The sequence below is a fragment of the Myiozetetes cayanensis genome, unplaced genomic scaffold (genome assembly GCF_022539395.1).
Source record: "Myiozetetes cayanensis isolate MyiCay16 unplaced genomic scaffold, myiCay2020 scf29, whole genome shotgun sequence".
NCBI classification, from domain to species: Eukaryota; Metazoa; Chordata; class Aves; order Passeriformes; family Tyrannidae; genus Myiozetetes; species Myiozetetes cayanensis.
In genome coordinates, this window is record NW_026087510.1 from 6778153 (window position 1) to 6805734 (window position 27582).

General features: G+C 48.3%; 1 protein-coding gene across 4 annotated transcripts; it reads left to right on the forward strand.

The window, feature by feature from the left end:
* The first annotated feature begins 4821 nt into the window (after window positions 1-4821).
* USP28 (ubiquitin specific peptidase 28) lies at window positions 4822-27150 on the forward strand. 4 transcript variants are annotated; one of them, XM_050322918.1, is made up of 26 exons: window positions 4822-5221; window positions 7637-7714; window positions 7989-8121; window positions 8613-8724; window positions 8914-9076; window positions 9979-10065; window positions 10896-11033; window positions 11468-11541; window positions 12036-12112; window positions 12230-12378; window positions 14350-14477; window positions 14652-14747; window positions 15529-15708; window positions 16401-16615; window positions 16857-16927; window positions 17237-17465; window positions 18851-19054; window positions 19562-19701; window positions 19879-20064; window positions 20989-21084; window positions 21921-22099; window positions 22194-22272; window positions 22623-22702; window positions 23788-23911; window positions 24418-24613; window positions 25978-27150. In XM_050322918.1, exons 1-26 carry the CDS (start codon window positions 5207-5209, stop codon window positions 26151-26153), a joined length of 3405 nt encoding a protein of 1134 aa, XP_050178875.1. In that variant the 5' UTR covers window positions 4822-5206; the 3' UTR covers window positions 26154-27150. The 4 variants fall into 4 exon arrangements, with proteins under 4 accessions (XP_050178875.1, XP_050178874.1, XP_050178876.1 ...); XM_050322917.1 differs by having other exon boundaries at window positions 4830-5221; window positions 24415-24613; XM_050322919.1 differs by lacking the exon at window positions 19879-20064 and having other exon boundaries at window positions 4831-5221; window positions 24415-24613.
* The last annotated feature ends 432 nt before the right edge of the window (window positions 27151-27582 follow it).

A 27582-nucleotide genomic window follows, 5' to 3' on the forward strand; every position in this document is an offset into this window, starting at 1 on the left:
AGCCCTCAGTACCCTGGCCTGAAGCAGCAGCTTTCCCTGACCCCTAGGACCTGCACCAACACTGGAGTCTGTTTTCATTGCAACAACTTGCATTTGCTGTAAATTTAAACGAACAAAAGTGCTTCCTATGGGTTTCAGTTTCCCCAAATATTTAACACCTTTGGGCAAACATAAGCAAACGCAAGCAAAGACAAGACCACAAACAAAGGCTGGTCTGGTATAACTGAGAGTCAAAAGGCACCTGATGTCCACCCAGGCATGGGTGCCCTACTCACTACAGATTTGTCCCTCCATGTAACATCACCGTGGCCTTCGGCTGGACAACATCCCTCTGCCTGGCAGGGGAGCCTCCCCCTGACCCCAGCCACTGTAATTCTCAGTATTCCTGTATGCATATGCTGTGCTTGTGTGCGTTGTAGGTTCCCATGCCCCTGCGAAGCTGCCAGCTGCTGGAAACGCGGGGGAAGTGGCGGGCAGGGACTGGAGCCTGCGGCAGTGGCGTAGAGCAAATCGCATCAGATGCCAGCATGGACTCACTTAAACGAGATAAGAATTAGTGCGGGCCCCTGATGAACTCCCCCTTGGCTGCCAACAGCGGTGTCAGGGAGAGAGCGAGAGCAGAGCCAGGGCTAATTTGATTTCTCAGCTCCGTTAGTGGCTGGCAAGTCACCTCCTGAGGAACGCCGGCAGCTCGGAGCGCTCTCCCCTTATTGAATCTGGGTAATGAAAATCACGGGCAGCGCCACCACGGCGCCGGGGACTGTGCCCCACTCTGCCCCCTCTCCTCTGGCCTCCTGTGTCTGCAGCGGGCAGGATGCGGCTGAGGGGGCACAGACCGCTCCAGTGGAGCCTCTGCTGCAGCGTCATTAACTCTCAATTTTCTCCCTTGGGTTTTACGTCTTCATCTTAAGGAGATTTTAATGTAGTTCCTATCAGCCCTCCTGTTATTGGATATCTAATTAACGTGATCTACTGTAGCCTCGTGTTACGCGCGCGCGCAGGGGGCTCTTGCGGGACATTTTGTGGGATGGCTGATATCAATCGGCAGCGCCCGGATCAGATTTACTTTCCAAAATGGCATAATGGGATTTTATTATCCCTGTAATCTGCTGCACAGTAATTGCTTTTCTGGGAATCAAAGTGGTTGGCGCCTGGGGCTTCCCACAGCTCGGCCCCACATCCTGCCTGGGCTCTGCTGCAGCCAGGCATGGCAGCGTCTCTGTGCTGGGTTGGAGACTCGGGGCTCTTTCCTAGAGCAGCCATGCTGCAAGCAGGTTCTCTGGGTGCTTAGCCCAGAGCTGCAGTGATCTCAGGGACTGGGGAAAGCACAGGGGCACAGGAACAAGGTTCCCACCATGTGATGGGACAAGTGATGCTCCATACATGCCCTCTCACTCCAATGTACAGCATTACACACCACATTACCTTGGCAGCTCCCACCCCATGCCATGGGACATGCTGGGGGCTGCCGGGGCTGTGGCAGGAGCGTAGTTGGGCTCTGCACAGGATGGGGGATTGCAGCCAGGCTGGGGACCATGGTTGGAATGGGGAGGGAGGCCTCAGCTGACATTACAGAGCGGGTAGGAGAGGGAAGCAGTCCTCCTCTGGGCTGCCAAGACTCGCCTTTCAGGGTGCGTTTGGAGCGTCAAAAGCAATAAAGCATCAGTGAGGAGCCCTGGTAACGCGGCTTCCTGCCAGCCCCGGCCCCAGCACGCACTCGAGGCCGCCCATTACGGAGCCTCACTCTCCCCGAATTGCATGTCTGCTATGATTTAACGCTGTGAGACATGAAATAAACACCACAGGCAGGCAGGGCTGGTGGCGCAGGCATGGCCAGGCTCTCGGCAGCCCCTGCTCTCGTGCCAGGGGATGCAGGACTCTCCTGTGGGGCAGTGGTCCTCAGGGATGCTCGAGCTCGCTGCACCCCCAGGGCGCTGTAAGCAGTCAGGGGGACACATGGGATCTTTGCTCCAGCATCGGCCTTGTGCAGCTCCAAGATAGAAGCACAGACCAAATGCTGTGAGTGGCTGCCCAGTGTCATGCCCCTGGATAATTTAACTTAATTAGGGGATGCTGGTAGCTTTGCCCTGTGGGTGTAAACTGGGTAGTCCACAGAGTAGCCAAAAATTGCTTGTGGCAGGTACCAAGCATGTTCTCACCCCAGTGAAAGAGCCCAATGCCTTTAAATCCCCCAAGAAAGGGAAGGGATCTCCTTCCTTTCAGTCCTCTCCTCCATTAGACACCCTTCAGGTGTTTGCAATATTCTGCCACTGTTTCACTACCATTAAAGCCAGGTAATAATATGTATGTGAAGGTATTTGGAACCCATTGCTGTTAATGAAGGAGATCCTGCTCATCCTGAGTGGGACAGCAGCCACACATTGCAGGCTCAGCACCATCCAGTCAGGCAGGAATTGCCTTGCTGAGAGCGGACCCAACTGGTGTTTCATCTTCTGTGGCTGCCTTTTCCTTTCTGCTTTTGTTTTTTAAAGGAGGCCTGTGCCGGAGGCTCACTGCAGAGAGAGGGATGGTGTGCTCCAGCACTGTTGTGGCTGAGTGCCACTACCATGGGAGATACCCAAGGCTTGTTTGTAGCAAGGATTGTACACCAGCTGCCTTGATGTAAAAACTTGTGCCTGCCTTCCTCCCCTTTCACCCAGCTCTTCTCTGTGGCTGGAGTTTCTGGGAAATCTTTCCAATCAGGAACAGCCTTGTGTTTCAACAAAACCACACTGTCAATTACAGGTGGGTATTTTTCCCTTCATTTTCTGGAGAAAATGAGAAAGATTTCAAGCAAATTGGAAAGGTTAATTTGGGCTGAAAAGGCTATTAGCTTGTAGTGTGAAACATCTTAAAAAGTCATGCATAAGAGTCTTCTCCCTCTTGTTTCTGGTGGAATCCAGCACATGGAGAAGTGTGGCAGTGCTGGAGAGGTTGGACAGTGTTGCACAGTGTGTGAGGATAGCCCTGGAGGGCGTGGTGGCAGGAGACATTGTCCATTCTGGGTTTTTTATTTTTAAAGCACCTACAGTGCAAATTGCTTCCTTTTGCTAAGTCAAGACTGTGGAAAGCTCTCAAGGTGTGGAAAGAGCGGGGTGAAGGCATGTCTGCAGCTTGTTCTGTCTGAGTGTACAATCCCCCCGTATTAAATTATCTTGGATGTAACGGTGCTGTGACTGCACTTGATGCTGCAAACAAATTGTTCTGCACCCTAATTAGCCACCATAGTATTAATCAGGCTGCTAAACATTAAACACAGCCTAGACAAAACCTGGAGCTAAAAATACAAAGCTGAGCTTATCTTTGTAACTGAGACATTCAGAATTTTTACAGTTTGTAGTTTAAGGTAGGGAAATCCTGGGGACCCCTCCCTGAGCAACTAAGCTGGGACAAAGCACCATTCCCTCAGGAGCACACGGGGATCCTAGAGCAAAAATTCCATTGCCCTGCACCGCCTCCTTATCTTTCACTATTAATAGCCTGGCAGGCTCCCAAAAGGAACAGAATTTACTTTGTTGCACTTTAACTTCACTGGGCGTCTTGTTTTATTTTGCATTATCAAGGAAATTGGATAACACTGCTGGCTTCTTCAGTTTTTCCTTATCAACCTTGCTGTTTCCTCGTCCTTGCCTTCTCGCCTCCCCAGTTCCTCAGCTGGAGTGCATTTGAGAACCAGGAGGCTGAGACAATCCCATAACAGGCCACACTGAGATTCCCCATACCTCTTCCAAAAAAAAAAAAAAAAGGTGAGGGATGCTCTGTGCCTGCCCACAGAAATTCCAGGTATGAGATGCCCACCCAGCTGGAAAAGGGCTTCTTCATCAGGGAATTGGCAAAAAGGGGATGGTGGTCGCACTGTCTCCTGCCACTGTCTGTCCTCCCTCCCACAGTGACACAGCTCCATTGGGAACACCAGCAGTGCTACGGCCACTGGGGTCTCCGAGGCACAATGGGGGACAAACCCAGGCTGGTAACTTAAGTGACACATTCCTGATGATGTAGGATGGTGCCCTGGCAGCACCGGGCCAGCACCGGTGGACACGTGTCAGACGCAGCTTGGATCAAAATGGGGAAAATGGTCTTTTCCCATTATTGTTGTAATTAAAAGAAAACAATTCATTTTTATCTGTCCAGAGGGGCACAGCAGGGGCAGAACGCTGGCTGCGGTCAGTGTCCCCAGCTGCTGGGGTGGGGACCAGGGAGAACGGATCCCATGGCCGGGGGATGCCCGGGGGCTGTTTGTGGGGTACAGTACATGGCCAGACAGACAGACACATGGCCGGACACACAGATGGACACACGGACACAGGGCTGGGAACGCGGACGGAGACACGGACGGACACACGGACGGACACACGGACGGACACACGGACGGAGACGCGGACGGACACACGGACACACGGACGGAGACGCGGACGGACACACGGACACACGGACGGACACACAGACACGCGGACGGACACACGGACACACGGACGGACACACGGACGGACACACGGACACGCGGACGGACACACGGACGGACACAGGAGCGCCGCCGACCGCTCAAACCCCGCAGCCCCGGCGGGCGGCGCGGCCGGAACCGGGGCGGCCGCGCGTGCGCTGTGCGGCGAGGACGCCGCTGCCGGCGGGCCCATGACGGCCGAGCTGCGGGCCCGGGGGCGGCGGCGGCGGCGGGGTGAGAGCGAGGGGAGACCGCGGGGCCGGGCGGGGGGCGGCGACTCTCGCGCGGGGCCGGGGCTGCTGCCGGCTGTGCTCTCCCGGCGCGGCGGCCCCGCTTCCCCCCGAGCCTGCGGCCCGCAGCCGCTTGGGGCCGGTCCCCAGCCCCGTCACGCCGGACAACGGTCCCGGTCCGCGCGTGTTTCGTTGGGAATAACGGGCCCTGCGCGGGTCGCCCCCGCCCCGGCGGTAACGCCGGTGCCTCGGGAAAGGGCACGGGCGGCTCGGCGGGCGCGCAGACACCCAGCTCCTCTGCAGGGGGCAGGAACGCGTGTTCTCCGCTCCCCGCCGCTGAACGGCATCTCCCGCCACCCCTTATCAAAAACTTGCTCTCAAACTTCAGAGCTCTGCGTAAATTGTTTCAGAAAGGAGTCGGACCCGGCCGCGAGGGTGTGTCAGCGCTCAGGGAGCTGCTGCCGGACCGTCCCGAATTGACACTGGGGTCTGCGCTGTGCTGTAGCATCTCCGTGCTCTCAGGACCCGAGAGATGCGTGTCAGAGAGGTCAGAGTTGCAGCCGTGAGTGGGATGAGGGTATCAGCTCTTTGGTTGTGTGTTAGAAGTGGCATTAGTGTGGCAGCTGTGCCCTGGTCGCTCGGGGACGGTGCCCGCTGTATGTGTCGCATGCCTGTCCCTGCAGGAGGAGGTTGCTGCCCACTGCTTCTTCCCGTGACCAACACTGGTTTGTGAAAGCCTCGGCCAGGAATGCGGGCTTTGTTCCTCCTGCTGCCTGCGTGTTTTCAGCCCTCTCTGTATCCATTTTCCCCCACGATAAAAAGCGTGTCTAAGGTGTGGAGACTGAAGGCCGAGGCTCTGGGTGCCGCTTTGTGCCACCACCTTCTTCCTCCTCGCACGTGGTTATTTCTAGAACCCCCTTAAACTCCTTCACTGTACTTGCTCCCTTCCCCACTCACTGCTTCTCATCAAAACAAACTTCTGAGCGCGGTGAGTCACCTCTGAGCGAGGAAAATGCAAAACCTTTCTATTCCATTGCTCCTGGCCAGCCTTGTAATTTTTATCTATAGTTCCCTCCTTCCTCTCAGCTTCTTGGTTTTGTACTCATTTCCTGTTGCTGTAATTTAATACTAATAGGATTTGTTTGGGTTGTTATTTTTCAGCAGGTAGGGCTGTGGTTCGGTTTGGGTTTCCAAGTGCAGGGTATATTAGCAGTGGCAGCATGCTGGTGTTAATTACCAGCTATGGAGCTTGTTTTATAACCCCATGGCGTGTAACCTCAAACAGCAGTAACCAGACTAGTTATGGCAACAAAACCATGAACTCCCCAAAATCTTAACAAATTGGTTGCACAGAATGTGGTTCCCAGTGGCTTTTGTGGGCTGGTAGGCAGCCACAAGCCTCTTAAAACTGTTATAGGATAAGCTCTCTGCTGTTAACACAAATCTTTTCTCAAAGGCTGAATAAAATCACACTGGAATCATTGGAATATTAAGTGGTAACTTAGAGCACAGGATCAGTAATTGGCTTTTATGCTTACAGCAGCCTTTGTGAGTTCTCCTTTTGGTGGAGCAGAAAAACCCCAGAAAATCATGCCCTGTCCTGCCTTGGATTTCATTATTGTATTGCAGTTTATTAGCAAGGGTGTGTTTTTTTCTTCACTTAGAAAAATCCGCCCTGAGGCGTAAGGTGGGATCAGCCAACACGCTAAGACAGCAAAATTAGCAACATGATTTAAGTGGTTTGCCTTTGTGAGAGTGTGCCCTGCCCCAAGCCTCGCAGCGGTGGCTCCTCATCAGGGAGCTCCTCATGGGGCTGCTGAGGCATTCAGTGTGTCTCAGCTCTTCTCAGGAATAAAGTGTGTGGGACAACTTGGGGGAGTGTGCACATGTGCATGTGCTTTTTCTTCTAAAAGTTGAGTGGTATTTTAGGTGGGACTAGCATGAATGCTGGGGTTATTCCCACCAAAAATAATCTAGTAGGTTTTTTGTTTCTTTGCTGGTTAAGATTAGTTATATATGTGATCTTAAGGAGCTGGGATTGATTGGGTTGTGCTGACAGCAGGATCCTGGACAGCCTTTGTAAATCAGGATATGCAACATGGTCTCAGCAGTTGTTCCTAGTGTAATGTCTTTCCCATACCACATGCGGTGCCAGTGTTATGGAGCCGTACCTCGGTTGTCACCCAGGCTGAGACATTGGCAGCAGCGTCAGCTGAACTGCATCGGCTGTGAATGGGGGTACTGGGACCTCCAGCACTGGGGAGAGCTGCCTCTCCCAATAGCTGTTGACTGAGGTTATTTGTGGCTTGGCAAGGGCAGTGACCACCCTGTACTAAGCTAAGGCTGCAAAGATTTTATAAGTCTGATAAAGAGAATTTTTGTAGTCTTACAAGTGGCTGAACTGGCCAAAGGATGGGTTGTGGACTGTAGCTTGGGGCCTTGAGCAGTGAATGTCTCACCAAACCTGTGTGGAGGGTGAAGGAGGAGCAATAACAGCCTCCCAGGCCCCCAGTCTGACACCTTATTGTCAGTGAGACGTGACACCCACAAATGGCATGTGCCACCAGACTGAAAATAGCTCCCACCAGTGCCCTGGGATCCTTATATGTCCTGCTGCACATGCTGCTGCCTCGGGGGGGCAGGGGAGCCCCTTCCCACCGCAGGTGTGGCACATCCGACAGCAAGGGTAGCCTGTCCTTCCGGGCCTGCCTGCATTTTCCTGAGGATACACCAGATTGAACATTAGTCTGTGAATTTAGTGGGGAAAAAACTTGAGTACGATGTTCAAGCTGATGTTGGTATTTCCATCAAGCAAGTGTGACTGGGCTTGTGTGTCACTCTGTTAGCAGAAAGGAAGGCAAGAAACAGTGCTCGAGTGAGCCCTCAGCAAGCCTTGCAGAAACAGCTTGATGTCCATCCTGGTCACCTTTTAACGTGACCTTTCTTTATTTCTTGCACATAGGATTGCCAGATGCTCTTAAACCAGATGAAAGAGATCACAGGCATTCAGGATTCAGCATTCCTGCTCGCGGCTCTTAAGGTTTGTATATATTGTCATTGTTCTCCGCAAAGAGAGCTCTGAATTTGCCCAAAAAGTCAGGCAGGTTCAGGCTCTCTCCAAACAGAGTACACAGGTCAGATGTTTGCTGGCGTGTCTGTGGGCTGATGATGAGCTGGTCCTTGTTAGAATGGTCGGTGTGTGGCCTGTGGGAGCTATCCAGGAACAGCCTGGATGCATGAGAGGCAAAGGGTAAATCCTTTGCTGCTTTTCTTCTCCTCACTGGTGCTTTATTTTTGCACTATCATTCTATCAGGCTGCTAATGGAGACCTGATGGAAGCAGTCACCTTCCTGACAGAGGAGCATGCTCAGGAGCCGGCGCAGGACCTAACTGCTGCAGAGCCGTCTGCCTGGGAAGGGAGCGCAGTGGGCAAACAGGTCCCACAGAGTAAGTCTTTCACTTCTGCTCACCCTAACAGCTTCACATGTTTGTCTGAGCTCAGAGGGGAAATATCTGTCCCCCTGCTTCTGCCAGCACATCCCTCTGGCTCCTGTGAGGATCTGATTTTGCCAGTACTGATCTCTTAATAGTGTTCTAATAATGTTGGTAGATGACACATCACAGTTACAAAGTTCCCATTTCATTATTTCAAGAGCTCTGAACTGTTCCCGCAAGCTCTGGATTTGGCTGTAAGGAAATCTGGGCACAGAACACAGCTGCATGCTCTGCCCTGTTCTCATCCAGCGCACTCGGTGGCTCTTGGGTTGCTTGGCATGATCTGAATGGGGACTTCTGTTTAAAACTTGATCTAGAAAATTTTGCTCATATCAACTGAAAAACTGTATTTGTGAAATGTGATGTTTTCTAGAGGTTCCTTTCAAAGAGAATGTTTGCAGCTGGTGGTGGGAAACTGATCAGAATGCTGCCTTCTCTTCTAGATGTTAGCACTGCGCCTGCCCCTCACAATCAGGACAACCTCCACACAGCCAATGCCGTCAGACCCCTGGAATCCCCAAAAGCTCCGGCTGCAGAAAGGGATGCAGCCGAAAGGTCAGTGGGGCCGTAAACAGGCTCTGGTTTTCCCAGGTATCATGAATGGGTTCTTAGGCTGATAACTGCAGAGCAAACATGGATTACCTCCCAGGTGGACACGTACTGGCTAGAGGGGAGTTTGATTCACGTAGCTGTTGGGAATCTTTAGGGGTTGTTTTGCAGCACAGTGTTCATCTCTCGTGACAGACCACAGGACACGCATTCCGCTGAAAACAAAAACCGCTCCAAAAGGAAGCGCTGTGAAGTCTGGGGAGAGAACTCCAAGCAGAATGACTGGAGAAGAGCGGGTGACTGGCCTGTTGGAATGAAAAACATAGGAAATACGTGTTGGTTTAGTGCTGTTATACAGGTAACCTGTAGAAAAGTTCTCTTTTTCTGATAACAAACTTGCTGCGGTCTTGGAGTCAAAATGTTTCTCAGTTAGAAGTAAATATACAGCAACTCTCTGAAGGGATCATCGTATGCAGATGAGTGAATGTGACCCTGCTCAAACACAGAAACTTCTGGGTTTATGTGATGTGAGTGGATGTGTTCTGGGCCCACACAGAAAGAGCCAAAGAGCAGTTAAATAGGCTTTGCTTAAAAGCAGCTACAGATACAGAGAAGCTATGTGTCCATACCCAGGGCTTTGTGCAGCAATGGCCAAGTGCCTACTGAATGATAGAAGCTTGCTTGGCAAAACGAACCGATAATTTAATTTTACTGCAGTTATTGTTGGCTTCATAACACATGGTGTATCGTATTCCATTTAATGGAATACACAGGCATAGATGCTTGGACAAATGAACAACTAGGCAGGTATATTATTAGTGATGACCTAAAGAAAGACAGCAGTAAGTGGAACCGAGCAGATTTGTCTCTCCTAACAGTTTCACATCAGCAGAGAGATAATAATCGTTTGTCTCCAGCTCTGAGAGGAAGTAAGAAAGCTGCAAGTAGGCCTTTCTCACTATGGCTTATTCTTGGGTGCTTTTCTGAGCCTACCTCTGCAGAATAGAATGCTCTTTCCTAAAATGGTTATTTCTGTCCTAGAAATGGGAGGATGAGATTTTTGTCCTTGGGTGGCTACGAACGCACTGTTCCAGCACAGGGTCTGTAAACATTAACGTGTGTTCAGTAACACAGGACTGCTGGGGAGGGAGAAGTTTACAAAATAAAGCTGTGGGTTCAGAAAGTGACAGAGGGCGTCAAATTGCAGTGAGTCCAATCCTTGCAGATACTGACTGGGTTTTATCTCTCCTCTCCTTTCAGTCTCTGTTTCAGTTGCCAGAATTCCGGAGGCTGGTCCTGGGGTACTCCATCCCACAGAATGTTCTTGAAAGTTGTCGTAGTCACACTGTAAGTTTTTGATTCTATAACACTGTCAAGTTTCCCTCTTTTGTGGTGTAGTATTCTGCTCTTTCTGTAAGCAGATTTAATTTGGGGCCATCTGTGACTCCTGTGCCTGTGTCAATGGCTTTAAAATCATCTGGCTGTGTTAAAGACAAATTTGGGAAATACTTCTCAAAGACAGAATCAGGATAGGGAAAAAAAGAGCTACTTCTTGCACCACTGTCCTTTAGAGCTTTTAACTGCCATATGGGGAGAAATTCTTCTCATAAAACATCTTTGGCAACTTCAAATTGTTCACTGGTTTGCATACACAATAGAAAAACCAATATTTGAGGCAGTCTGCAGGTCCCTCTAGCCCCAGTACCTTCTGAGAGTGGTCAGCAGAAGGTGCTTAGAAAATATTTAGAGAAAAAGGCATACATAGGATAATCCTTTGCTTCTTATATCATTCCAACTTATGGCTACACCGTTTAAGAGAGTTTGCTTTACTTGCTTTTGTGTGTGCTCTTGATTCTCTAAAAAGCCTAAAATGCAGACAGAATAAATTCACCAGCTTTTGCCTTCTGGTTTAGCAACTGTAATTTCTGGCACTCTTTTCCCTAAAGGTTTTGTTTTGGTTAACTTTTTTCTCCTGTGTGTCTGTTGGGAGAAGAGATTGGGATTACCAGAAATGACACCACATCTTCCTGCTTTTGCCCATTTTTATGCCACCTCTTTCCTTGGTGGTTGGGTACCTTTTACGATATGTGCATGTGGTGTTCTGTAGCACTTAGTTTTAAGATACTGCTTTTTTGAGTTGCAGGAAGGCTTTGACTTTTCTTCTTTTTGCAATGCAGGGAAAAAGAAACATCAAATTCATGCAAGAACTTCAGTGTCTGTTTGCGTTAATGCTGGGGACACGGCGTAAGTTTGTAGACCCTTCTGCAGCACTGGAACTCTTGAGGGATGTGTTTAGATCCGGTGAAGAACCGCAGGTAAAACCACGTTGAAAAGCCTTTTACTCTCTTTGAACCAGCAGTCACAGCCACAGCAATCCCATTTTACTTCATCCTGCTGGTGCTTCTAGAGGCCGCTTCCCCTGTTTGTCAGCCGACAAGCAGCTGTCCCTGTGTCATTTAGGCAGAATGTACGCGTGTGCTAATTAACCAGCCAGCGTAGCACTACCCAGTGCCATCTGCGTAGTCGGGTAGCAATCACGATAATTTCTTCTGATCTAGTGTTCGGATGAGCCGAGTGTTCATTATCAGCCTAAATCAGCAAACAGCACTTCAGTCTCACACGTAATTCAGCTGAGTGGGTACAGCAGTACCAGTCGGGTTGTGTTCAGTGGGTCTGTGACACCAGCAGACCAGGGGAACGCTTTCTCGTGGGTGTCACAATTGACTCTCCACTTCTGTCTCTCTTCCAGCAAGATGTGAGTGAATTCACGCACAAACTACTGGACTGGCTGGAGGATGCATTCCAGCTCACTGTGAATGTCACGTGAGTTCTGTGTGATCTCCTGACTCTAAGGAGAGTTTTAATAAATAAGAGGCCTTTACATGAAAATTTTGAGCAAATGAGAGTTCTTTATTTGCTGTGGGTGAGGCTCTTTAAGCTCAAAATGTCCTTACAAACCATGGTGTCCACATCTCCTGTTTGTGAGCTTGGGATTTCACTCAGTGCCTATGTGGCCTGTGGAGCAAATGAGCTTTTGAGGGGAGTTTGGTAGAGCTGGTGAACAGGAAAGCACTCTGGGTTTTTGGAACTGTATTTCAAAAGCTGGTGCCTTAACATCATCTTTTCCCCTTGCCGGTGCAGGTGTTATAATGTGCTTTAGAGCATGAAAATGGATAAGGAGCTTCCTCTCTATTTTGTGCTTCAATAGAAAACTGTACTTTTGCCTGTAGACTCCCAAGCAGAGGCTTAGATTACTACTTGTGGTTTTTTGCACCTTCCAGCTGCAAATGAATGCATGCTTTTGCTTTTTGAAACAGGAGCCCTGGGGACAAATCTGAAAACCCAATGGTGCAGCTGTTCTATGGGACTTTCCTGACTGAGGGTGTCCACGAGGGTGAGTTAAGGCTTTGGTAGACTCAACTTTTTTACTCATTTGAGTGTTTCAGAGTTAAGCAGAGTTTTTTGTTCTCTTGAGTTAGCTCATGGTTTTTGTGTGGTTTCCATCATCCAGGCAACACTTTTTCCAAGATTGAGACCTTTGGTCAGTATCCCCTTCAGGTAAATGGTTATCGGAACTTGAGTGAGTGCTTGGAAGGAGCCATGGTGGAGGGAGAGATGGATGAGGCGACAGCATCTCAGTCAGTGAAGTATGGACAGGAGGTTAGTTTTACCTCTTTTTGTCAAGCCTTTGGTTGCCTGCTGCAGAAAACTGCAGCACGCACAGCACAGAGGTATCTCTGATAACTTTAAATGGCAACTGTGAGTGTTCCCTAAGAATTAAAAACAAAATATTTCTGGATACCTAGAATCTCTTCAAATTTTAGTGTTTCATGGTGAGACACTAAGTCTTTGCTGATTTGTAAAGACATGTTGTCCTGTGTAATCAGTTCAAGGAGTTTATTTTGAATTGCAAAGGTCAGTGTTTGCTTCTGAATCAAGTGTGATGAAGTCTCTCTCTTTCTGTTGAAGCCTACCTGTACCTGAGTAGGGGGAGACCTACTGCCTCCATGTTTTCGGAGGGTAAAAGTACAGTGCTTAACTCCATGGTATGCCATTTGGAATTTGTCTCCTTCTCTCTATATACGGTGTGTGGTTTGGGGTTTTTCTTCTTTCACTCGTATTTTCTGACTGTGATGATTTTTATTCTTTCTTTTTAATCTCACTAATCACAAACCAGTCATAAAATAGTTAGTTGCAGCAAACTAGAAGGTGCACCATTACATTTAGCATCCTCTGTGTGTAAGTGCAGTTGCAGTTAGCTTGGAGAAAGGCTGGGAAACCACATGAAGACATTGGCAAAGGTGTCTGGTGCAGGTGGGGCAGTGAGAGGTGTTTCAGTTCTGTGAGAATGTCTGAAAATTGTGTTGTGGTTTAAAATAGCAAAGGAGAAATGAAGTCCTGGGCAGGTGAGCCCTGTTCCAACTTTGGACTTAAATGTTTGTTCTGGGTTTTCCTGGTTCCTGCCTGAAGCCATTCAGGTGTTTTTACAGGGGATGTGGGTGAAGCTGGTGTGGGCTGGCACTGGAGACAAAGGGACGTAGCAGCTCATTGGGCAGATTCATTTCAATCTAACCTTTTTAGTTCCTCCAAATCCTTTGTCTAAAATTAAGGGACATTTGACCGATCGTGGAGTTATTTTTTAATCATTCTTTGTCTGCATAGATAGAAGGAAAAGGGTCTGGCCTAATTTCTGAGAAATCTGACTGCATAATTTCACTTCGTAGGATGTGGCTAATGGATGGCATGAGAGGAGACATAGGGAATAAGGTGATTTTGTCTCCTGAGGACCTAAATAAGTGTACTGAAGCTCAAAGCAACACTGAGATTAACGGGAGCTTACCTTTCTTTCAGACAACAGGACTGTAAATCATTCCTCCTCTTTGGTTGTAGGCTCCTTCTCACAAAGCTCTAGTGTGGGAGAGGTTTATTGTGGCAGAACACCTGACATGAATCCCTCAAAGGAAAATGAGCTTAGTGTGCTCATCCCGAGTCCAGAGGGGAGCATGGAATGGGTGGTGCCAAGCTAAAATAGGTGAAAAAAGTTTCTGGCAGTGAATGATGAAAGTATTTGTGAACCCAGGAGGAGAGAGAGGAAGTGTAAATTCAACTGTTAATTATTCTTTCAGCATGGCTCTGTGAAACAGTGTATGAAGCTACAGAAAGTGGGGGTCATCTCTGAATCCCCTAAATCAAGGAGTTTATAATTAGAGTGAGAGAGGATAAGGAATACAGTGCAGTGGGAGGACTCCTGGTTTGTCCAGCATTGCACATGATCTCAGAAAAGAGCTCTCTTGTGGGCTCTTGGCTGGTGTGCAGAGTGTGTGTAGCCTCTGCTAATTTGTGAAATCTGGTGATAGACTTCTTAGTAATCCATCAAGCTGGATGCATCAGACAAGGACAAGTAGCTTTGAGAGCAATTCTGAGGCTTTTTCACAGTAAAATTGTAAAATGGAAGCATAAATTTTTAACTTGTAAAATTTGGCTTTTTGACTTCACAAACAAAACCTGATTCAGTGCCTAAGGACAGAGACATTTAAATCAGTCTATAATCATGTGGTATCAGTCTAAAATGTGCCATTAGCAGTCATCTTAAAACAAGTCCCTTTGGGGGCATTTCTGCTTTTGTTACAGCGCTGGTTTACAAAACTCCCACCAGTTCTGACCTTTGAACTCTCCCGATTTGAGTTCAATCAGTCACTAGGACAGCCAGAGAAAATTCACACCAAGCTAGAGTTTCCCCAGACTATTTATATGGACAGGTGAGTTGCCTTGTTGTATGGTATGTTTAAAGCTATTGGTTTATTGTAAATGAAGAAATTTAAAAGATTGTTTGGATGAGCAAGGAAAGATTCTAAAATATTTACAGAAGAATTGTGGATGTTAGAAGTAAACAAATCTCAACCCTACTGGCGGGGCTCTATATTTCTGTTAAGGTACCTCTACTGCAATAAAGAGCTTATTCAAATAAAGAGAGAAGAAATGAAGAGACTGAAGGAGAAAATGGTGACTCTGCAACAGAAACTAGAAAGGTGAGTAGTTAGCTGGCTTCATTTTTGTGCCCTCTGGAAGTATGCAAGTGTTTCCTTTTAAATGAGCTTTCCAGTAGCAGAGAAACTTGTAGAGGAAGGAGGAACAGCACCAGGTTTTGTTCTGAGAAGTGTGGAGAGGGGAAGTGAGGTTTCAAAAACAAACCTGTGGCTGCTATGGTTTCTGAATATTGCTGATACTGTTACAGGAATGAATTCTTTAAAGAGCACAGTGCATATTAGAGATCCCCTCGTGCTTAGAGTTTAGCATTATTGACAGGATGAGGAAGGAGATCGATAGGGAAGACCTGCTTTGGGGACAATCAGAAGATTTCATGTCCCGGGTGCTTTGTGTAAAAATCCTTTTACTCAGCGTGGAACTCGCTTACAGTTGATATTTTAGAGTGCCAGCTCTGTGGCCAAGTGGCAGCAGAGGATTGTGCTGTGTCACAGCAGCCCCGGTGCCATCTGGTGGGCAGCGAGAGGCCAGGGTGTAACCAGGCTTCATGGGCAGCACCCCACAGACTCTGGCTGGCAGGGGGTTAATTGTCTCCAGATTGGTGCTGTGTTTTGTGTTTGTGGCCAAAACCTGCTGATAGCACGAGGCTTGTGGCTGCTGCTGAGCAGTGCCCACAGCCTCAAGGCTTTCCAGGTCACCTGGGTTTTTCTTCTTCTCCCTTCCCTCGCTAAACTGTGTTCATCCCAACCCAGCAGTTTTCTCCCCTCTTGCTCTTCTCTTGTCCCCTGAGGTTTAACCCGTCTCATTCCTTGCCTTTTTCCATAGGTACATGGAATATGGCTCTGGCCCAGCCCGCTTTCCGCTGCCTGACATGCTGCAATATGTGCTCGAGTTCATCACTACAAAGCCAGCTGTGGCTGTTTCCTCTGCTCAGGGCTCTCAGACAACACTCCTGCACTCCCAAGCCAAGCCTCATGTTTTGGATGTGCTTTCACAGCCAAATGGGTCAGTAAACAAAAATAAAAAGGATTCACAGGATTCACTCCCAGCTAAATGCTCCTGGGTGGCATTCCAAAAGTGGGTTATTTATCTGGGCCCTGGTGAGCACAGTGCTCTAATGTACAAGTGCTTGTGCAGGTAGTGGGTCCCTGCTTTGCTGGTCATTTGGTTCTGTTGGTTTAAATAGAACACTGCATCTAGTCTGTTCTTTCTCCTTGTCCAAAAGCATCCCCATATTCCTTGTCTAAGCAGCAATTCTGAGCTAAATTATATGCTCTTTTTGGTTAGGCTATTCATTTTTTTGCTTCGTCAACCAGTAAATTACAGCAATATTGGATTATTATATCCCTGGCCAGCATGGTTGGTTTAACAATCTAAATTAAGCTGAGTAAATACATGAGTGAGTTTCTTAGTAGTAATGGAAGGAATTTTAAAAATTGCTCATTGTGGATCTGTGTTTACAGAATTCTATAAGAATTTTCCCTTGTATTTGTCCTATATTTTAATTTGGTCTGTGAAGGCAGAAGCACCTTTCAGTGTACTTTTCCCTTTACATTTTGTACCACCCTGGAAGGGAACTCCTGCTCCAGCTCAGGAGTAATTTTTGTTTGGTTTATTTAGTATTCTTTTCAAAAAAAAGAAAAAAACAAGAGAAAGATAGAAAAACCTGTCCACTACTCTTGGATTTTGCTCCACAGCATATTAGAAAGGACGGATACTAGTACTGAAGATGGAGCTTTCTTTTTGGCAAATTCCTCACCACAGCAAAACTCCAATATGGAGCTCCAGCCTTCTATTCCACCAGCAGAATTGTCTGAACATCCAGCTCCCCACGTGGTCTCTGAGGAGGAGCTGAACCTGGTTCGGACGTGTCTGCAGCGATGGAGAAATGAGATCAAACAAGATGTGCAAGGTTGGCCCCAAATGCATTTGTAGTGATTTTTCTCCTGAATACCAGCCTGGTTTCCCCTCTGTTGCTTTGCTGGATACAGCCTGAACCACAAATAATCTTGTCCTTGTTTGAGCTCTTGTGTTGAGCATATCTTACAGTTCCAGGCTGGCTTCAAACTCTTTGGTATGAAAGGGGCTGGCAATAGCCTGAGGAGTAGTCATTAATTTTTAGACATTTCTCTCATTGGTGATGTTCTTGGCAGATCTGAAGGAGTCTATTGCCAGAACCAACCTGTCCATCGAACAAATGTACCTTGACCCTCTCCTACGACAGGTAGGAAATGCAGCTTCAGTACCTAATCATTAAACCAGTATTGCTGATACTGCTTTTTGTTAGTAGCTGTCAGTTTAAATTGCCCTCTTCAATGTATTGTAAAGTTTCTAGTGATGAAGCAGAGTACGATTTATTTATGAAAATCTTGTTTCTTCTTTTGTTAAAAGTTAGTTTGTAGTGGAAAATTTATCAAATTGCTTGATTCTTGTGCCAGGCTACACCTATGAACACCCCTGCTGTTTCAGCACAGAGATCAGGCAGAGTCAGTCCCCAGCAGCACATCTGAACAATGTCGATGTCACTTCACAGGTTCCGTATCGTTTGCACGCAGTCCTGGTCCATGAAGGCCAAGCAAATGCTGGGCACTACTGGGCCTTCATATACAACCAGCCTCGGAAAAGGTGGCTCAAATACAACGACATCTTGGTGACAGACTCATCGTGGGAAGAGCTGGAGCGAGAGTCATTTGGAGGCCTGAGGAATGCCAGTGCCTACTGCCTGATGTACATCAGTGACCAGGTGTCCTGTGTGGGTGCAGGTACTGAGCCACAGCCACTGGTTAATGAGATGTTTGCGTGTTGTGATCATTGTGTTCCTCAGCTTCCCTATGGCATTGGTTGTCTTTCAACAAAGCACAAAACTTCGCCTCAGATAGGAGTGATATAATCGCTTTGTACTCAGTTAATTTGTAAATCCCTGATAGGGCTGAAAACTGAAAGGAGAACCACGCAGGTGAGATTGGGAACAACACCTCATACATTATTAATGTGCATACAAACTCAGGCTGCCCTTTTGCCATGATCAACGTGCATGAATTGTTGGTGTTCTTTGCTTTGACTCTTTGTAGAGTTCCCGTGGCAGTGTTTGTTTACCAAGGGTGTGTGAAACACCTGCTTCTTTATTTCTCCCATTTTTATCACGTTTCCTGACTGATTTGCTTGGTCTTTGGTGATTCCATTACACTGAACGTAAACAGGCTGGTTTTGTGCAGCCTTTCCCCATGTGTGAGGTAACAGTATCTGAGTGGCTCAGACTTACAAGTGTGTTTGCAATGCCAGTGTATAAATAGTTTTGTGGAGAAATTGCGGTGCACGCGGCACTAGACATGGCAAACAGCTGTACAAGAACCCAATAATTTCATCCATGGCTCATTTTGATGTAATAAATAGAAGGAAACAATGGAGAGCTGTCATTCTGTTCATTGCTAAATGTGGCTGATGAGAGTGTAGAGTTCGTTCTTTGTTTTCCTATGACAATTCTGAAATGAAACCGTGGGGTGGTTTTTTCTCCTATTTAATGCAATTTTTGTTGATTTTTAAAGACACTTTGCTTTTACAATGGGTGCATAAGAAATATCTGCTGTAGAGAATTGCCATTTGCTTTTGATAAATTTTAGATTTTGTCTGAAGCTGATGCTGCTTGGGTTTTGTGCTATTTTAAAAGTGAATATTGAAGTAGATCTAAAAAGCCTTGAGAAATACCAGTATGACACTCAAACTATAAAACCCACGCACATCCTTACCTTCACCTGCTGTGCAGTGCTGCAGGTGTGACACCTCTGGCTGAGCTGTTGACAGTTGACAGTTCAGTGCTGGTCCCTGTATGACTGGAGCCCTTGAATCAGGATGTGTCCGACCTGCATCAACAGGCACTGCTTCTGGAATTGCTCTGTGTTAAATGCTGTCCAGCGGTTGAACAAAACTAGGTTTTGTTTCAGATAACTCTGTAGATTTGTCATTATTTTTGCACCTTTGCTTCTGGATCACCTTACATTACAAAGCCAGTAGAAAGTTGGGGGTTTTCCCCATTTATCCCTCAGGCAATTTGCTTGTGGCTGCCCATAATATTGTGTGTGTATTTAGTCCCTAAGGGTGATGTCCTGCCCTAATGTGTTTCTTTATGCTAGTCTTGTATTTCCTCCAGATGAGGATGAGAGCCCAGAGGCTGTACAGATCCAGAAAGAAGTGGAAGCCTTGACCCCAGAACTGAGACACTACATCCAGGAGGACAACTGGCGCCTGGAGCAGGAGGCAGAGGAGTGGGAGGAGGAGCAATCTTGCAAGATTCCTCAGATGGAGCCTTCACCTGCTTCTGAATCGCAGGACCTCTCCTCTGAGTCAGGACCAGGTAGTCCCACTCTGAATTTGCAAACTGTTGGAACCGGTAACAGCCAGCTGGTTGCCAGTGCCGTTGTGTTGGAGCCTTCCACAAATGTCTCAGAATGCAGGAGAAGCTGTGGGCGAAGCAGCAAAGGCAACTGCTGGAGGCTTTGCCTTTGCAGTACAAAAGGCTGTTCTGGTTCTGCATGTGCATCCTTCCAGGCTTGTCCCCAGAAATGCTGTTTCTCGTTCACTTAATCATCATGGGCTAATCTCAGTTCACTTCCAGCTTTTTTTCATAAATACCGAGTGGACAAGTGCTGTTCTCTGGAGTGGGAAACATTACTTGACAATCCCTGATGACATGTGCCATTCCCACTGGAAAGGGGTATGCACACACTCAAGTGAAGTGCCTTCACCTCTGGGATGAAGGCAGCAGCTGTGTAACACTGCATGGACAAGCTGCAGAACGTTTTAGAACAAGAGAGAAGTGTTGCAGCTGGTGCTCACTAGTATCACACCTCTGTCCTGGCAGATCAGTCATCGGTCTGTGAGCAGAGTGTGCACTCCCTGTCCTCAGAGCACGCCAGGATTGCCAAGGAGCAGACTGCCAAGGCCATCGCCAACACCGCCGACGCCTACGAGAAGAACGGCGTCGAGGCAGCTCTGTGCGAGGTAGGAGATGAGCCCTGGCCCAGGGCCCAGCCCCTTGTCTCTTGTCTTCTTGACAGACCTTTGCTTTTCCCATTTCTGTGAAGTTCTGTAGCCACGTTAAACTCAGTCCCCTTTGGCTTTCCTGTATTTTGCTTTGGATTTTCTTACTCTCTTTCTTCTTTTTCTTCTTGGCCACAGCCCAAGGAGGTAGAGCCGCTGAAGGCCCAGGCGGGAGAAACGGCCCTCACAGTTCAGGCAGAGCAGCCCCAGGATTCTCAGGAAGCAGAGGCTGCTGCCCAAACTAGTTCACAGGTCTCTGAAGTGGAAATCCCCAGTGTGGGGAAGATTCCCGTTAGATCTGATGCAGACGGATATAATGAGGAGGTACACATCCCAGTGCAGGGGTTAATTACTGCTGCTTGTTAGTCCATAGTTTTGTAGTTAGCTGGCTTTGAGCTGCCCTAAGGGTGGGTGTGATAGTGCCTGTCACAGGAACAATGCCCTGTACAAAGTGCATTTTCCCACTGTGGAAAGGAAACTGGACAGACCAAATTGTTCCATAATTTGACTTCTAAATGCCATTAGAAAAGCAGCTCTGTAAGAGTGCTCGATTGATTGATCTGCACGTTGGTCCTAAGTCCTTTTTCCAACACAACTGTATCATAATTAACCCCACCTGTGTTAATTTCTTTACAAGCTTCTTTGCTGGCTGTAGTTACAGTTTTGTCCCCTCTCTGAAAGACCTTACCCCCAACAGCAGAACTTACACACTCTACCCACTGATATTTTTAGATCTGAACATTTAACAATTCTCACGCATGTTCAAGCAGTGTTTTGGAAGTTCTCTCTCTTTCACAAGTGCAGCTGAATTTCACACATACAGTGAGGCTGTCACTCCTTGAGTATGTCTGACATATGCTTGTGTGAAATTGGCACAAGGAGCTGCTGTGCCACAGGTGCTGCTCTCATTTTATATGGCTTAGGAAGATTGACTGGGACAGAGGGGACATGGCCAGCAGGCTTTACCTTCTCACTTGTTTAATTTACAAATTCTAGGCCTGGAGTGACCATCCTTTAGATCTTTAAATGCCTGAGAAAAGCCCTGCATGTTAAGTGCACGTGATCGATAGAGTCAGTAGAATGCAAGCAAGTCACAGCCCCAGTTATCGCACCTGTACTCATATGATTTCCTTTAAACCTTATCTTTTGAAAGTTTCTTCCATTCTTCACCATGCCTTTCTCTTCTTTCTCTGTCCGTTACTGTTTTCCTTGTTCTTGTTTGTGTCTGTTTTCCTGCTTTCGTGGTAGGTGATGCTGAGTCCAGCCATGCAAGGTGTCATCCTGGCTATTGCAAAAGCCCGCCAGACCTTTGATCGCGATGGGTCTGAAGCAGGGCTTGTTAAGGTATTGATTTGTTTGCTAAATCCAATAGTATGGGTATCTGTTTTCTTAGAATGGAGAATCTGTGCTGTACTGACAGATCAAGAATGCGAAGGGAATGATTTGTGCAGTTTTTCTTCTAGCTAATGGCCTTTGTCCTGCATTTTAGTTCCTGCTGTCTTATTGTGATGACATATCTTTGTGTTCAAAACAACTTTTAGAGCTTCCAAGAAAGAACTCACTCCTCCCAGGACAAACAGCAACTTTTTTCCTTCTTATTCTTTTAGTACTGTGAAATTTGGTTTTTTGGTCCCAAACATGCTCCCTTACTGTGACCTCTGTTGTCAAATGTGTCCTCGAGAAATGTCTGCATGAACAGAGGTTGTTGAGAGCATAAGCACTGCTGAATGTTGAAGCTGATGTTAGATTTTACAGGCAGGTAGATTTAACTGAAAATGCCACAAATGATGGGAAGAATCACCTGTGCTGGTAATCTATGGGAATATAAATCACGAGGTACTCTTGCACCTCCTCCAGGTACAGGTGTGCAGCAGTTGATTTTTGCAACCTGAGCACTTGAAGGAGGGTTAGCAAACCTGTCTGAGGCAGCTCTCAAAGTCATCTGGACTCCTCAGCACTTTTGGAAGCGCACACTTCATGTGCAGGCTTTGCTTGGCTGTGGGGGCCGTTGGTTTGTAGTTGAGATGTTCGTGGGCTTCCGTTCACCACTGGAATATCACCAGGCTTGGTGTCACCATGGGAATCCCATCAAATAGGACAGGTTTGAGCTCCTTGTTGGCTGCTGCGGCATTCCCACAGGCAGACAGGTAGATGTGTCAGTGTGTGTGTTCCGTCGGCAGGCGTTCCACGAGGAGTACTCCCGGCTGTACCTGCTTTCCAAAGAGACCCCAACCCCCCAAAATGACGCCCGGTTGCAGCACGTGCTCATCTACTTCTTGCAGAACAACGCTCCACAGCAGGTGGTGGAACGGACCCTCCTTGAGCAGTTTGCAGACAAAAACCTCAGCTATGACGAGCGGTGGGTACCCAGGATTCCAGGGAAGGCTTTTCCCACCTGCATGCAGCCGGGGCCACTGTTCTGATTTTTCCTCTTCTCTGCTCACATGGAGCAGGTCCATCAGCATCATGAAGGTGGCACGAGCAAAGCTGAGAGAAATCGGTCCTGACGACGTTGACATGGAAGAGTATAAGGTAAGGGACTAGAGAGCTGCCTCTGATCTTTCACACTATCCCAACTGGCACTGTCCGAAGTGAGGAATGGGGAGTACAGCATGGAGCTGTGCTGGCAAATCCAGGGTTCACTGCACAGCTGTCAGTGGGGGTCTGCAGGAGGGGGCTGAGGGAGAAGGAATACACTCGAAATCTCCTGAGCTTGGAGGAGTGTCTGCATTTGGCAAAATTCATTTACATATCACTTATGAGAGACATTTAATCACTTCAGAGGGTAAAATCTGACACACTTTAGAGTCACAGGGTACTCCAAACTGCGTGTGGGTGTTCTGGGTGAGGCTGACGCTCTGCTTCGCTCCTGCTCCTGACAGAGATGGCACGAGGACTACAGCCTTTTTCGTAAGGTGTCCATATACCTGCTGACGGGGTTGGAGCTCTACCAGAATAGAAAGTAAGTTCCTCTAATTGTGTGTTTGGACAAGATAAGCTGTAGCTAAAAGTGAAGGCCACTCTGACAGAATTTCTTTCCAACTGACAGTGGCCAGTTTGTGTTCAGTCCTGTGTTTGAGGCCAGGACTGGCTTTCTTTTTGACCTGCTAAAAGCCCTTTCTTGAACTGAGAGTTGACCTTGGTTAACACTTCAAATATGAGGTTGAGCTGCTGGCCAGCTGTCTGACAGTTTCTGAGAGTTTTTCCTAAGTTTTTCCTCTGGGAAGTTGAGCTTTATATTTTATTTTCCGGAGATGGGTTTTCAGGAATGACTGCCATAACTTTGGGATTTTTCACCTCGGACCCCTGTATTAAAATTAAATTGTCTCAAAATGGACATTATGCTTTGTGTAAACACACGAACTTTGGAGTCCTCTAGACCCAAAGGGCCTTGGTTTCCTCTTTGCTTCTCTAGAACCTGTATTTTACATAAATTGTGCAGGATGGAAAAGAACAGTGTCATTTTAGGAAAGATTTGTAATCAGAAAAGCCATTTTTCTAATCCAGAAAATAAACAGGCTTTCAGAAATTATTCCTGGGTGGAAACAGAATTGAATTCTGGGGTGATACACAGTGACAAGCTACCAAATTCAGGTGGGCAAATTGACACGAGGCTGGACAAGAGCAGGTTAGAACTTCCCTGAATTGACCTAGTCCCTGTTAGCAGTTCTGTTTTCTCACCTGGGGCACGGGTTTAGAAGCCAGAAATTTGTGAAGGACCTGAAAACATGACCTTCTGCACTTGAAGCGTTCTCTCAAAGTGCAGTTCCTGGAGCAGTGCAGAAAATAAACACAAACAAAAATGTTGTACTTGAACTTGGCTTTAAGGGGCTCTACCAAGATGCTCATTAGGCATTGTGGGCAAAAAGGATGGCTCGTCATGGGACACCTGTTCATTTGTGCTTTTGCAAGGAAATACAGCTTTTCCCATCAGGTCTGGTGCTGCTGGGCCCAGCGGGAAAGGTTTCCTGCGGTGAGCCAAGGGACTGCCTGCAGTCATGGCCCTGGCAGAGCCCAAGGCCTGCAGAGCTGACCCTCTTCTCCCAGGTACCAGGAGTCGCTCACCTACCTGGTCTACGCCTACCAAAGTAACACCAAGCTGCTGCTGAAGGGAACCAACCGAGGTGTGAACGAGTCACTGATCGCCTTGTACAGAAGGAAGTGTCTCCTGGTTTGTATCGAGGAGCTCAGCACTCACTCTTGGAGAGGAGGGGAGGGAGCAGCCAGGGCACCATGGTAGCCAAGACCAGTGTAACTGTCTTTCCTGTGTCTATTGCTGTGGGTCTGCCCCTTGCTGAGTACCAGCAGCAGTTTGGAAATAATAATGATAATGCAATGAAAGAACGTGCCATACAGCTCTCAGGAAATTCAGGAAAAGGCAGATCTAGATCTTGGCATCTTAAAACCAGAGTTGTATATAAGCCATATGCATTCTGTATGTAGATACAGAAAATTACATGTATGTGTATGAATATATACATTTACGAGTTTGCTTTCTGTGGTGTGGTTCCCATGATTAAAGGCAGCTGTTCCACCACAGCCCAGCACCTGGTGCTGTTAGTCCTTGTTCTCTGCATGGCTGCTGGTGCAGGGCATGAGCTGGACCTTTCCTGGCTATCCATGGTCCATGCTTGCTCTTTACAAGTCTGTCTCCAATTCTCCCTTTGCCCCCAGAAGCTGAATGAGGTGGCAGCCTCTCTGTTTGTCAGCTCTGAAGAAGCTCGTGTGTCAGAGGGCGTGAGCATCCTGAATGAGCTGATCATCCCTTGCATGCACCTCATGAACAACTTTGAAATCTCCAGAGAGGACATGGATGCCATCGAGGTCATGAGGAACCACTGGTGCTCCTATTTGGGACGAGAAGACATGGACGGTAGGGAATGGCTGCTGGCCTTACCTTTGTTGTGCTGATCATGGGCAGGGCAGTGTCTGGATCTCAACCGGGAAAGAATTAAAGGACCATTTAAAACACTTCCTTGAATTCCTGCCATCCACACTTTAGCAGCCCTTCTCATTGTGGGAGAAGAAATCAATTTGAATCACCCATTGCATTCTGTTATAGAAGAATTTAATCTTTTGCACTAAACCAAGCTGCAGAAGGATCTCTCTTCCATGAAATGGGACAGCTGATGTCTTAGTGTTCCCTCAGGGGGCTTGGGTCTTCTCTAGGGTTTCTCCCTGACTGGAGGTACCCAGGGATGGCAGGTGAATGTGGACATGCTCAGTGGCATGGCACGCTCCTCTTCAGGAGGGAGCAGCAGGTGTTATCAGAGACTAGGGTTGTGGAAGGTGGCGGGGGAGCAGATTCGGAGCATCTCTGTGTTTTGAAGAGAGGTATGTCGTCGTAGAGCTGAACGTTGGTTCTGGGCAGCTGTTCTTGTTCTGTAATTCCTTCTGGAATCAGGCTCCTGTGATTCCCCTCAGGTCATTTCTGTTCAGTTAAATTGGTCCTGACCTGCCCTGATCTGTGTGTAAAAAAGGTTTGAGGCTTTTATCACTAGCAGAGGGTAAACTTGCTGAAGGAAAATAATGCAAAAACATAGAGGTTTATTCTCAGAATACTGTTGTAAAATTTAAAATTGGATACATTTATCCCAGTATACCAGTGTTCAATTCTTGGGCTGGCTGTGACCTCCAGAGGTTTTTAAAGAACCAGAAGTTGAGTGCTCACCCTGCCTGGGTTGCGTGAGCTGTCTGAGCTTTGTTGGCTGGCTCTTCTCACCCAAGGTGCCTGTGCTGTACTGTGCACTCCAGAGGCATCCACGTGTCTGCTCCCAGGCACGGACCTTCCCTGGGAGCAGACAGTGCCTGCTCGGTGTGGGCTGAGCTGCCCTGTCTGAAGGAGAACAGGCTGTGAAGGTTCTGTTCTCCTCAAATGCACAGTCAATATTTGAGTGTTGCCCAGTGATTCCTGACCTGACAGCCGGTGTGACAGCACCTTTCCTGTGTCCCAGTGGGACGTGGCCGTGGCCCCTGGCAGCCAGGTGGCAGTGGAGCTTCCCTCGCAGAGCCCTGGGTAGGCAGGCAGGACGAGGACTGGCCGTGCTGAGCGGCAGCTGGTGTGACGCCTCCTCTGCGTCAGCAGGCGCTGCTCATCCCTGGTGATGGGCTGGGCGGCTCTGGGTGCGGGGACAGGAGTCTGCAAGAGGCGTCACAGTGGCACAGACCATTAGTTCATGGCCTGGAGCCCTCTGCCATCTGCTGCCACTGACCGTTTCCTCCTCTCCCCCTTGACAGCAAAGCTGCAGCTGAAGCTGGGCGAGCTGCTGCCCCGGCTCCTGGACGGCTCCACCGAGGTCATTGTGCTGAAAGAGCCCCCGAAGATCCGGCCCAACTCCCCCTACGACCTCTGCAGCCGCTTTGCGGCCGTGATGGAGTCCATTCACGGGGCCTCGACCGTGACCGTGAAATAGCCCACAGACCACTTGCTGTGACACAGTGTCACACTGCTGACCTGCCCGGGGCCTCCACTGGGTAGTGCTGGAGCGGGAGAGGGGACAGTTTGGATTCTGAGCTGTGTTCTTTGTAAATACAAGCGAATAAAAAGCAGTATTGCACTTCTGAGGCAGAAAGTGAGGCAGTAATGCGAAGGACCTGGACCCCTGTTGTAGCATGAGGCACAGGCCCCAGCAGCACCACAGGGCCCAGCCCAGCTCCAGAGGTTCTTCTGTCCTGACAACTTTCTAGAGGCGGCCCCTGGGCCTGTGATGGCACGAGAGCCCGGCTCCTCTGTGCGCAGTGCTCCGCGTTGTTACTGGGCTGTCAGATGCTTTTACAGCTCCTTGGATGGTCACTGCCAGAGGTTGCACGTTCCAATCCAGCCAGGCTTCTGCTTGCAGGAGCCTGTGCTGAGTGAGGAGGAGGCAGCGAGGAGCGGCAGCTCACACTGTCGTGTGGGCAGTCGTGCGCGCAGCTGCGTGTTGTGGTCAAGCCAAGCAGGCTTTTTGCCTTTTGTATTCCAGCTGGCACCAGAAACCATGCTGGAGCCTTTCTCAGAGAGGCACAGGCAAATCCTGGCAGTGAGGAGCCAGGACGGAGCTGTGGGTTTGTTGCCGGGTGGGAGCTGACTGGCTCGGGGGAATCACACCACCCCAAAGGATATTCCCCTCACAACTGGAAGGCAAACTTTCTTCTCCCCTTGGGTGGAGTGTCAGGGCTGGATTAGTGTCGATGACAACTGTGAGGGCTCAGATCAGCCCATTGTTTTGGTGGTGGGTTTTTGTGTTGACTTTGTTAACGAAGTGCCCTGTTGGCATTTCCTTTTGCGGGTGCCCTGTGCTTGTGTTTGAGCTGCGGCAGCTGTTGTAAGCCAAAAGTTCTGAGTCAGTGGAGGGGGATCCTGTTTGTTGGGACTATGCAGAGTTTTCTAACAGTGCAATAAAAGCATTTGTTTTATGTTAGAATGAAAAAGCTCCCTCTGTGTCTTTATTTCACTCTGGGGTTCTGCCTTAAGGTTCCTCCTGTACAGAATGTGTTGTCATTAGCGGAGCTGCCTGGGGATGGTCCCACCATTTTGTTGGTGTGCATTTCTCTGTTAGGAATAAATCGCTCCTGTGGGAGAATCTTGCACTCTCCCAGTGACTTTATGATGAAGTAGAACTGTTGTTGTCCACAGTAATGGTGGTGATGGTGTCCTAGCAGTGACCTGTATCTCCTCAGGGACTGGGGTGCTGTAGCACCAGGGTGCTGCTTTTTCAGCTTTTCCCCTGTTGTCATGACCGAGCAGTGGGATGAGGCCCCCAACTCACTGCTCAGGGTGCTCAGCCTGTGATGGATGAAAACATGGAGCTCTTGAGCACAGACCCCAGGCTGTGACCTATTGAGAGCTGCACTCTCTCTTCC

Excerpts from the sequence above, each read along its gene's own strand:
- USP28 (XM_050322917.1), top strand. Across the intron at positions 8,725-8,913 it reads GAAAGGGATGCAGCCGAAAG|ACCACAGGACACGCATTCCG; the intron begins GTCAGTGGGGCC and ends CTCTCGTGACAG. Across the intron at positions 17,466-18,850 it reads GGTGTCCTGTGTGGGTGCAG|ATGAGGATGAGAGCCCAGAG; the intron begins GTACTGAGCCAC and ends TATTTCCTCCAG.